This window comes from Epinephelus fuscoguttatus, linkage group LG18, assembly GCF_011397635.1.
Source record: "Epinephelus fuscoguttatus linkage group LG18, E.fuscoguttatus.final_Chr_v1".
Lineage (NCBI taxonomy): Eukaryota > Metazoa > Chordata > Actinopteri > Perciformes > Serranidae > Epinephelus > Epinephelus fuscoguttatus.
The window spans coordinates 5,147,664-5,159,878 of NC_064769.1; the positions used below are offsets into that span (position 1 = coordinate 5,147,664).

General features: G+C 40.6%; 1 protein-coding gene across 7 annotated transcripts in view; it reads left to right on the top strand.

Moving 5' to 3' along the window:
• The window catches only part of sptan1 (spectrin alpha, non-erythrocytic 1), a 44,848-nt gene that overhangs the window by 13,666 nt on the left and 18,967 nt on the right, over nt 1-12,215 (top strand). For 5 of the 7 annotated variants that reach the window (XM_049603975.1, XM_049603974.1, XM_049603977.1 and 2 more), the window contains exons 10-25: nt 312-449; nt 566-676; nt 856-933; nt 1,070-1,225; nt 2,542-2,746; nt 4,000-4,181; nt 4,294-4,537; nt 4,741-4,863; nt 4,979-5,196; nt 5,416-5,508; nt 5,690-5,824; nt 7,685-7,833; nt 9,139-9,195; nt 9,981-10,179; nt 11,884-11,988; nt 12,082-12,114. In XM_049603975.1, coding sequence (XP_049459932.1) covers nt 312-449; nt 566-676; nt 856-933; nt 1,070-1,225; nt 2,542-2,746; nt 4,000-4,181; nt 4,294-4,537; nt 4,741-4,863; nt 4,979-5,196; nt 5,416-5,508; nt 5,690-5,824; nt 7,685-7,833; nt 9,139-9,195; nt 9,981-10,179; nt 11,884-11,988; nt 12,082-12,114 — 2,226 coding nt within the window. The remainder of the gene's footprint in view (nt 1-311; nt 450-565; nt 677-855; nt 934-1,069; nt 1,226-2,541; nt 2,747-3,999; nt 4,182-4,293; nt 4,538-4,740; nt 4,864-4,978; nt 5,197-5,415; nt 5,509-5,689; nt 5,825-7,684; nt 7,834-9,138; nt 9,196-9,980; nt 10,180-11,883; nt 11,989-12,081; nt 12,115-12,215) is intronic. The other 2 variants (XM_049603980.1, XM_049603981.1) reach the window with 1 other exon arrangement.

Here is a 12,215-nt window from a genome sequence, read left to right on the forward strand (position 1 = left end):
TGCCTCTCTTCGCAAATGGCATTGTGGTAATTGATGGAGTACCTCTGTTGATGCTGTTGATGACCAGAGATTTGACATATGTCGGTTTGCTGCGGGTGTCCACGTTTTACCAAGCAGGTGCACAAGAATACTTTGAGATCAAAATTTGGAATTGCCGATTTGGAATTTCTGTCTTCTGACTTGCAGTGGATTACAACATATCTGACTGTGGTTACATTAACACACTAACATGTATATATGTTTTAACATTGAACATGTTTATAACAGTGTGTTGTGTTGTCTTGTCTTGTGTTGTCTTGTCTTGTGCGTAGCTGGGCATCCTTGCTGAAGAGAAGGAGTCTCTGCTGGAGTTGTGGGAGGTTCGTAGGCAGCAGTATGAGCAATGTATGGACCTGCAACTCTTCTACAGGGACACTGAGCAAGTTGACAACTGGATGAGCAAGCAAGAGGTAACCTGACATACCAACTAACACCAAAACCTTACTTCAAGAAAGAATAACCCCCCCTGCATATTGTATGGTTGATGTGATGTGCCATGTTTTAATGTTTTATGTGCATTGTTTAGGCTTTCCTCTTGAATGAAGACCTTGGTGACTCCCTGGACAGTGTAGAGGCACTGCTGAAGAAACACGAGGACTTTGAGAAGTCACTTAGTGCCCAGGAAGAGAAGATCACTGTAAGTTACTCCAGTTTGTCCACTTTGCCACATCCACATTCCACCTCTCTTAAGCAAGGATTTCATTACTACTGCATGGGAGTTGTACAGTCACTGCCAGATTTTATGCAGTTGTCTCTAGAGTTGTATTGTTAATAATAGGACATCTTTTAAATCTCCTTGTCTTGTAAAATCTCCAGGCCCTGGATGAATTTGCCACCAAACTAATCCAGAACAACCATTATGCCAAAGAGGACGTGGCTACTCGCAGAGATGCTGTAAGTACCCTTAAATGAAATGTATAAACCACCTCAAGTATGAGCACTGAATGCTACAGCAGCTGGCATGATTTTGTAACTTATCTCACTGCAAACTCAAAAGCAACCTGTTTTCTCTTCCTTCTCACATTTATAGCTCCTCAACCGTCGTAATGCCCTGCATGAGCGTGCTCAGTCTCGTCGTGCTGCTTTGGAGGATTCTTTCCACCTGCAGCAGTTCTTCAGGGACTCCGATGAGCTCAAGAGCTGGATCAATGAGAAGATGAAGACTGCCACAGACGAAGCTTACAAGGTATTTCATTAAAGCATTGGAGATCTTGTTGTGCAGAGATGTGTCCTCCATTTTGAAATGTGTTTGTACATCCCTTTGTGTTTCTCAAAGTCAAGGATCCTTCCTTGGTAGGACAGGTCCTTCTAAGGAAGGATCCTACAGAGGCAGGGCGAGAGTTCTTCCTAGCATTAAGTGAACACACATTGGAACAGGTGCCCCCAAGTGTGCATTATTAACTCTCAGCAGACTGAGGCGGTTTCAGGGTACTGTGATAATTTTGGCACTCTCTAATGTTGTTGTATTTTCAGTCACGTGGCTTTTAGGGAGAAAATATGTCTGAATTATACTTAAAAAACTCAGGTAGGTTAAATCACATTTTAAAAAGTATAAGAATTCTGCTACAGTTTGTAAAAAACTGAACTTAACCGAGTGATGAATTTTTTAGGTTACTTTGGGTGATTCAGTGAAGTCTTAGGAATATATGAAGCAATAAAACTTGCGTCTGCTCAATTGATTTGAACAATTAAATGGCTATCTAAAAATATATGTCCTATTGTTTTGGGATAAAGCTTTGACAGTGGGAGGGATAATCCTTGTTTTCACTGAATATGCAAAAGTTGCTGTTCACAGGTGAGGCCAGGTAAAGCCCCCACAAACACTCATAGACACATTCACACCCTGATTCCTTTTCAGAATGCAGTTAAGACAACATATGAAAAAAGTCCTGCATCACCACAGCAACTACAGTATGTACACAGATTCACACACAGAATCACAGAGTGATTTCAAACTGTTCCAGATTTCATATTTGTATCACCACAAATGCAGCTACAATAATACCTGAACAATATATATCTAAATCTCGTTATTTATAGAAGCTCATTATCTGGCAGTGGACACATTTGATAGTTTAAAACTATAGGGCTTCTGCCAATATTGTTTTCATGCCTTTATGCTAAAAACTCCTGGAGACATTATTCCAAGTAAATGCTATATTTATCTAAATCCTACTGAGCTCTGCTGGGGCAGATTTCATTGAAGAGGCCCCGCCTTCCCTTCCAGCAAATCGTGTGAAAAGAATTGTGGGTACTTTATACCTACTGAGGATGCACCCATTCATCTTTGAAATTTCTCTGAAAGAAGGACGCAGTCCTTGGTAGAATTTGAAGGTTCCTTGACATTGGAACAGTCCTTAGGTGGGATTTGATGACGTAGCATCCTCAAATTTGGCCATTTAAGGATCCTTCCTTGACTTTGAGAAACACCCCATGTGTCATGCCCACTGTTTCTGACCATTCCATTCTCCAACCTCTGTGCCTTTGCTCTCTTGACAACAGGACCCCTCCAACCTGCAGGGCAAGGTGCAGAAACACCAGGCTTTTGAAGCTGAGCTGTCAGCCAATCAGAGCCGCATTGATGCCCTGCAGAAGTCTGGCCAGGAGCTGCTGGATGGAAAGCATTACGCCTCCACTGAGGTGGCTGGCCGCATGGAGGAGGTCAGCTCCCAGTGGAAGAAACTGCTGGAGGCTACCGAGCTCAAAGGTACTGGCTATAGGAAAGCTTGGGTCGACCACTTCTGAACTGAACTGAAGATAATGGAAGTGCTGCAGTATATGGATCGTTTTGATTTCATCCAGGTTCAAATTTAATATTGTCAAATGTGAATTTTTCTATCATATATGGCAGTACTACTGTATATAGTGTACTATACACATTAGTAAACATTTATGGTCAAACAACCACACAACCAGCACACAAGAACAGCACATATGAAACCTGACAACTGTATCAGTCAAGCAACAATTAAAAACAATTACAAAATTCATTTAAAAAATTATTAAAAATAATAAATGTTTAAAATCTCCAAAAGAAATTAAAGGATCTAGCCTGAGGACAGTTTGCAGTTTCTCCCATTTAAAATGTGCATAGTACCTGAAACTAGTTCTGCCAAGATGAAGGAAATGGGATATCGGTGGTTCAGTAGTTACTGGATCGTGTACTGCTAGTTACAAGATTTCAGAGAGAGAAGAGTTTGGATTTCAATAGTGGAGCTTTATTGATTAATATTATGAGATGGTTATTTTTTTCCTGTCTGTAAGGAAGTCCATACAGGTGTGTGACACAGCAGTGATGACCACAAAATTTGTCATAAGTGATGAAGCATAATGCACTGATAGATGGGGTTTAACCTTTGATTTCCAATCCAATCCAGCTTTATTTCTTAAGCACCTTAAAACAACCACAGCTGAAACAAAGTGCTGTACATCAAGAATAAATAAAATATTAAAACATATGATATAAAAAAAATAAACAATAACACAATGAATCAAAACAATAAAATACAACTACAAAGTACAATATGACACAAAAAGAAACAACAGTCATACCATAAAAGTAATAAAACAAATAAAAGCAATTTCATACAATAAAAGCAATAAAAACAAAGATATTTGAGGATGATGCTGCATTACAGCAGTTCAAAAAGACAGAAACTCGAACACACAATCATGTTTGTTTTTTCAGTTTCTGGTGAAATCTTTAATATGAATCTTGAATGGTAGTCTACTCAAGGCAAACCAAACCCAGAGTCTGGGTTGGAGTGGAACCAGGGTCATATAAAATTGCGTCATCTGCTATGTAATGTAGCACTGTAGTACTGATGAGGATGAATATATATATATGAGTAAATAGCAGTGCACCAAGAATAAACCCGTGCAGCACCCCATTGCTGATGACATGTGAACAGTCTGAGCTGAGTTTTGATTGCAAGTTTTATTTCTGCTATTTAACTTTAGGCATCAAGCTCCGTGAGGCCAACCAGCAACAGCAGTTCAACAGGAACGTAGAGGACATTGAGCTGTGGCTGTATGAAGTTGAGGGCCACCTAGCTTCAGACGACTATGGAAAAGACCTGACCAGTGTCCAGAACCTGCAAAAGAAACATGCACTGTTGGAGGCTGATGTGGCCGCTCACCAGGTACCAAATGCTAGACATACATCATGAAGGCATACCTAGGAATTATAGATGCTGGCCCTTTTTTTTTGCTCAAAATAGTTGAAAAGCAAATGTGTGGATTTTTCTCTCTCAGGATCGCATTGATGGCATAACAATCCAGGCTCGCCAGTTCCAAGATGCTGGACACTTTGATGCTGACAACATTCGCAAGAAACAAGAGGCTTTAGTGGTGCGTTATGACGCTTTGCGCGAGCCTATGGCTGCACGCAAGCAGAAACTGTCTGACTCTCTGAGGCTCCAGCAGCTGTTCAGAGATGTGGAGGACGAGGAGACTTGGATCCGTGAGAAAGAGCCCATTGCTGCCTCTACTAACAGAGGTAAAACTTTTCAGCCATATTTGCTAGTACCATGAAATGAAAAACGTTGTGGTCGATGAGCTATAGTTTCCTTCCAGTGGTCAGTTTGAATAGATAAGCAGTGAACTTGGAGAATGCTCGAGTTTCAGTTGAAGCCTTCCATATTTAGATATTTCAAATAATCGATGGTCTAAAGAAAATGTCTCTCCTGATGTTTTCCTCAGGCAAAGACCTGATTGGTGTCCAGAACTTGCTGAAGAAGCACCAGGCCCTGCAGGCTGAGATCACTGGACATGAGCCTCGCATTAAGGCGGTCACCCAGAAAGGAGAGGCCATGGTGGAGGAAGGTATTCACTTAAAGTCAAGCCTTGTTTGCTGTTTCTATGAGATGATTGTGACCTTGGTAGGTGAAATATTATCCCAGCATTCAAAATGCGAGTCATTTATGTGTGGGGTCCTCAGGACACTTTGCTGGAGAGGATGTGAAAGTGAAGCTGACAGAACTACATGGACGCTGGGACACTCTGAAGGCCAAGGCCTCCCAGAGGAGACAGGATCTGGAGGACTCTCTGCAGGCCCAGCAGTACTTTGCTGATGCCAACGAAGCAGAGTCTTGGATGAGGGAGAAGGAGCCCATCGTGGGGAGCACAGACTACGGCAAAGATGAGGACTCTGCTGAGGTATGTGAATAGAAGAGTTATAACAAAATACTAGTATATAAGTATCACATATCAATTAGTCAACTTCTCGCTCTTTAAGTATGAAGTATATCATTTGTTGATCTTTTAGTATTTCCACCCCAAGCTCTGTTTTTGATCATGTTACATTTATTCCACAAGCTTTGAGCTTGTATCCCTTTGTGACAAATGCCCTTGTACTGAATAGTTTGTCTTCCATAGGCTCTGCTGAAGAAGCATGAGGCCCTGATGTCTGACCTGAGTGCCTATGGCAGCAGCATTCAAGGCCTGAAGGAACAGGCCCAGTCCTGCAGGGTAAAACTTGATCCCTCTTCACACCTCAACACTGCACTGCTCAGCTTCATGGGAGGGGTTTTTAATGCATAATAAAGCCTCTGATTGCTAGACTGTTAGGGAGTTCTCAAATTACCATACTTTCTTCAGTTTAAGCAGGGCACACAAATCAGTGACTCAAAATGTTTGTTTATCTGAACAGCAACAAGTGGCACCAACTGATGATGAGACCGGGAAGGAACTGGTCCTGGCCTTGTACGACTACCAGGAGAAGAGTCCCCGTGAAGTTACCATGAAGAAGGGGGACATCCTCACCCTGCTCAACAGCACCAACAAGGTACAGACAAATCCAGCTCAGTTTACAATAGACTTGTCAGCCCGTTAACTGGACTTCCGGCTGAAACTAACCTGGCCACCTTGAAGAGATTTTGAATTGGAAATAATCTGCATGTTACTTGCAGTGATGCAAGTAAGGTTTTTCAGGGTTTAGGTATATTTATATTCCAGAAGAAAACTTTAAGTCATTTATTTATTCATATATCAGTCACTATAATGATCAGTATTCAATTACTAAGCAATTGCCAACCTTCAACAAAAAGTCATTCAAGAGATTTAACACAATTATGTAACTAGCAGATTATACTGTTACAATTAGATGAGATTGAATATGGAGGCTACCAAAAACTGAGGCTGGTAGTCTAGTCGTGAATCTTTGGTGAACCTCTAGTCCTGAGGTTCACTACCACTGTCAAAATTCTTAACCTACATTACATTACATTCTTTAGCTGATACTTTTATCCAAATTGTCTAACAGTAAGTGTTGTCAACCATGTGTAGTGGATACAACCCAGAAATTGCAAGAATCATGCAAATAGATCAACTTTAGCAAATGTGCTAAAACAAAAAACAAAAACTGCCCTCAGGAATATAATTTTTTTTTACATGTTACAAATGAAACAAAATGTTTCAAATGCACCAGTCTTTAAAGGATAAGGCTGGCAATATCCTTTTTTTTTTTCGTCGACAAATCCCATGAAAAACCAAAACCAACAAATGTTATGCCATATTTCCACTTCCTGGTACGGCATTGCTCTACTCAACTCCACACGCTTTTTTTTTTTTTTTTTTTTCTTTCTATTGGCAGGAGTGGTGGATGGCATCTGGTATTTTTTGGTACCACTTCAGTTGAGGTTCCAAGTGAGCTGAGATGAAAATAGAAGGTGGAGCTAAAACACTGCAGAGCACTGATTGGTCAGAGTGACTCATCAGTTGACACTTGACATCCTGTACAAAACCCACCATTTTTAAATATCCAAGCTACCGCCAAAAGCAATTGCAATTTTGTTATTTACTTGACCGCAGATTTTCAAAAATGGCAAGCCACAGAACTATGCTGCACACAGTGGTGTACAACTGACAAAGTGCAACAAGTATCACGTTCAAAGTTACGTCACAGCAGTTTCATATGATGTTGCTTTGGTGATCAGCTGAGAATTCCACTTATACTGAAAGGGGTACTCTCAAAACAAAACAAAACAAAACAAAATAGAGAAAAGGATCCCAAATCAAAAGTGAGTTAGGCCAAATCCTGTAGTTGAAATGAGGCATTAGTCGCCCTCTTTTTATTTTCTGACATCCTGACCCTGTCTGTGGCCCATTGGTTCCAACATGCATCCATACATCTTCCATACATCTGTAAACTTAAATTTTAAAAGCAGGTTATATGGATTATTTACTTAGTGTATTGATTGTTTACTCACTGTAGTTTTTAGCAAATGGTATTCTGGTGAGTATTTGTAGCAGCAGGATGGTGTATGTGGGATCGAGTGAAAATAAACTACAGTGTGTGTTCATGGTGATAAAGGAACATGTCTCCCAGTTCAACAGTGTGGCTCATGAACATGTGATTTAATAATGTGTTTTTGGAATGGAACTCTATGGCACACAGAAAGAGGATGTATTAGGCTTTGATACACAAACAATACTTGTTAGACCTCATGGGTTTGTTGAAAAATAGAAGTATGTAGAATATCTATACAAATATCCTGCAATGTAACATGTTTGTAACACAAAACAGCCAGCCATTAGCACATTGATTGACTAAAAATGAGCAGACTTTTGCAAAATGATGATTTACATCAGAAGATACCTCATCAACATCACTTGCTGATGTTCCTCCCTCTCCTCCCTGCTGCAGGATTGGTGGAAGGTGGAGGTGAACGATCGCCAGGGCTTTGTTCCTGCTGCGTATGTGAAGAAACTGGACCCTACCCAGTCCTCCTCTAGGGAAAACCTGCTGGATGAACACGGCAGCATTGCACTGCGCCAAGACCAGATTGAGAATCAGTAAGAAACCCACACCGTAACTTTAATTTTGCAGCGGAATGTAAACTAAGTACAAAAGGTAAGGAAATTTGTGTTTGGTAGATTATTACTTTGTTGTAACAATGTTGGAAAGCCTGTTTATTTCCCTTTAAATGGTGCCGCATTTGTGGGTAGAGCAGCAGAGCTAAGTATGTGGGTTGCGCCCATGAAAAATTTGCCAAATCTTCTCTGCCAATGCCAAACAGCTTCTTTTTTTTTACTGTTGACTCTTGCTTGGTGTTGTTTGGTGGATTGGATGATTGAAGTCTGAAGAAACAAGACATATTGGCAATTTAACAGTTTATTCATTTAAAGCGACACTTACCTTCCTGGAAAATTTACACTTTTGTTTGTTTAGGTTAAAATGCTATTAATAAGCTGATGGCACACTTAAATGTAAGTGAATTCCGCCAGAGATAAAAACTCAATATTATACCATTCTCATATGGTTCTAAGAAAAATCCGACCAATCATTGGCCGAGCATCCTGTCTGTCCTGTCTGACTGACGTAATCGCTCGCGTAACATTATGTAACCTTATTCTAAAAGTCATCACTGACTCCAGTTGAGTTTTAAATCTCCGGGGTTGTGTTTGACTGTCTTGGTTGTAACGTTACAGTCGCTCTCCTCTTCTGTGTATCTAATGTTATCTTGCCAACGCCTACGTCTATCATAGATGTAATGAAGACATAATGGAGGAGGGGGGAGTAGGCCGTTGGAGGAAGGTGGAGTTGCAGGAGGAGGAGGATGGGACTTTGGAGGGAGGCGGGAGTTGCGGATGTTCAAATTTTTTCAAGTGGTGTGTGAAATGTAAGAAAGGTAAGAGTAGTTTTAAGAAACGGGAGCCATTGGCAGAGAAGATTTAGCAAATTTTTCATGGCCACAACCCACATACTCAGCTCTGCTACTCATCCCACAAATGCATGTTCCTAACAAATGTGGCACCATTTAAAAGGGAAATAATCAGGCTTTCCAGTGGTGTAAGATTTATTGCCAAGAAGCATTGTTGCAACAAAGAAATAATCTACCAAACACAAATGTCCTTACTTTTTGTGCTTAGTTTAGTTTACTAATTTCTCCTCTCCTACTGGATTTTTTTAACTATTCTGTCTTTTCTCTGCTCTTTAACCTTTCTTTACTTTCATCAATTCATAAGTTCTGCTCAGTTTTTTAACACTAATGACCTTGCCCCTGGCCTCTTTCTCTTTTCTCCTCTGCTGTCCTCTCGCTGTATTTAACAACTTAATTTTGTCTTGCTGTGCGTTCGCCTTGCCTTGCCACTGAGCAGGCTTGTCACCAAGGAGGCCTGCAGCGTGTCTGTGCGCATGAAGCAGGTGGAAGAGCTGTGAGTAGGAATCTGCGACCCTTTGCGTGTTCTTGTGATCGTGATGCCACTAAATATCATCACAGTTTTACATCCCTCCCAACCCCCACCAAAATCCTCATGTTGTGCGACACTGTGTCTACTTCACGCTCGTCTTCTATTCAGTACAGGGATAGAAGAGTGATTCACACCTTTCACTTCCTGCTCATCCCAGGCTTGCCTATGGATGTTTCTTTCTGATTTTCTGTCATGTCATAAGCTGTTTTGTTCTGCACATATTTGGCTTTGATTCATTATTGTGAAAGTTACCTCATTGTCCAAGGCTCAAGGTGCTGTCATGTTACAAAACATGGTGTAGAAAATAAATGAGAAATAAATAAATAAGTAAAGGAGTCTATGCAAAAGCAAGAGACCTGGTCAAAAGTAAAATTAAATGAAAAGAAAACCTGTCAGGTCTTTGTTAAGGAACAAATCCTGGTGTCGATCTGAAACAAGTAACTGTTCTCCGTCTTTGCTTAATAAATTACTTAAACAACATTTTCAAAATAGTTTCCTCTTAATCGACTGTTTCTTTCAGTGCTACAGGAGTAATTTGGCAAATTTGATTTTGACAGCCATCAATTTTTAGCAGAGAAATGCAGCAATCACGAGCAATAAAAACAGTTTCCTCAAAAGAGCAGATTCTCCCCAAAAAAAGAACAGTCACTTTAAATCTTAAAAAATGAGCCACAATATAAGAGGGACAATAAGCTTCTAAAGGCACACAAAATGATTTGATTTGGTTTTATGGTTGCCCCTTTTTCCAGGTACGGTACTCTGTTGGAGCTGGGAGAGAAACGCAAGGACATGCTGGAGAAGAGCTGCAAGAAATTTATGTTGTTCCGTGAGGCCAACGAGCTGCAGCAGTGGATCAATGAGAAAGAGAGCGCCCTCACTAATGAGGAGGTTGGCTCTGACCTGGAGCAGGTCGAGGTCCTGCAGAAGAAGTTTGACGACTTCCAGAAGGTAATGTCCACTCATGTTTTGAAACTTAAATAACAAAAATCACTTGCTTCATAGTCTTATATCAAAGTCACATCAAGTTTTCTTCTTGTAAAACAAAATATGACATCTACTTACATAAGCTAATACCAACCAGTTTCAAGCAATAATGTCATGTCATCCACCCATCAATCAATCTGCAACTTTTAGCTGCACAGAGCTAGTTAGCTAGCTAGCAACAGCATGCTATGTAGCTGTGTCTTCATTTCCCAAAAATACTTAGGTTACGGGCTCTCTGGCTAGAATTTATTCACTTTGAGGAAAGTGGTATCTGTGACAGGTCCAGATTATGCATAAGGTATTTAGTAGTAAACTGTTTTAGTAACTAACATTACATGATGCATTTTCCCACTTTCCAACAATCAAACTCCCCCCAGTGTTATCTTACCTGCCTATCCTGTTTCACTTGGAAATTCGTCATAACACTGAAGCTAGATACTTTGTAAAATGCTGTTACATGTGGACTGTAATGGCACTCATTACATTTATATGCATAGTTAAATTGAGCTACGGTTATGGCTCGACTAGGCCATTTAGTTGGACTACTGTCCTCGTCCCAGTATACAAGCAATGGGAGGGGAATAGATTTATTGACTGAAGTATGTCCGATTCCGCTATGACAGGAGGCTAGACGCCCCCTTTCAGCGGCTGACCTAGTAATTGGACTCCCAGTCGCATTATCTGGGTGTGTTTCTCCGACTTTGGTAAATTTGATTTGGTACGATTTCAGTCGAACTAACATGTTTACATGTATTTTAAAGGTCCGGTTTTAGTCTGACTATTATAATAAATTGATTTTCTCCAATGTCATGTAAACATAGTGACTCTTAGCTTCCGTGTGTATTTGTTGATTGTTTGTACATCAGGAGCAATTGCTCTGAGACAACAAGGGAGGCTGAATTTCCCCTAAAATTTCATAGAAGAAATGGTCAAATATGCACTATTGAATTTGCATTAAAATAAGAATTTACATTGCATTAAACTTGCGCTAGGATGCGTTTAACATCATGACTATGATGTTCAAATGTCAGCTGTTTATCACCAGTTTTCAAACGCGACCTCCCTGTCATACATTCTCGTGTCAGCAATGTGGACGCGGAGCCTCCAAGCATTCCTATGAGACAGCGCTGAGCAGGTTTTTTTCATGCAGCAAAGCAAGATGGTCATTGGATAAATGCGACAAAATTGTCACTTCGAGCTTCCCTGGGACCTAAAGGAGCGTTAGGCAGGAGAGGATACTCGGTGTCTGCATGATGATTGGAGGAATTGTCTAAAAGGCTGAACCCCTTTGTGATTGACAGCACTTCGCATTTCAAGCTCAGTCCAATGCGGACATTTGCGAGTGGAGTCTTCTGACAGAGTGCCGTCTGGAGTTCCTTATTTCCACAAGCGAAATAGCTCATTTTCACCGTTTGTGCAGTACAGTTCAGGTGTTTAAACCGATCTGAAAATCTTTGAGGTGTGTTTTGCTGTGGTTCTATGGCATGAGTGTGGTGGAAAAACGGCTTCAATTAAATGTTCCTTTTATAAGTTACTGCCTCACTACAATATGACACATTTTATGATGTAAACTTAAAGTGAGGGTCTCCTGTTTGAAAGACCAGCAGCCACCACTGTTGTACATGTCATGTCTCACAAAAAGTATATGATGATCTTTGTTTGGTCCAGGACCTAAAAGCCAATGAGTCTCGCCTGAGGGACATCAACAAAGTGGCTTCTGAGTTGGAGTCTGAAGGCCTGATGGCTGAGGAGGCCCCCATGGTTCAGGCTCAGGTAAGTTCTACTTCCACAGCTTAACATCAGGAGCCATCTTTCATGTTTTACATGTAATTAAATGAACACCATGTTTTATTTCGCCATGTGCAGCAGCAAGAGCTGCTTGGTGCTGCTCCTGGCAAGGTATGATCTTTTCTGGATTTTGCATACATTTTGCTTGATATTAAAAATATTTCAAATATCACAACAAGGAATAAGGCATGACTCTGGGCTAATGTATACAT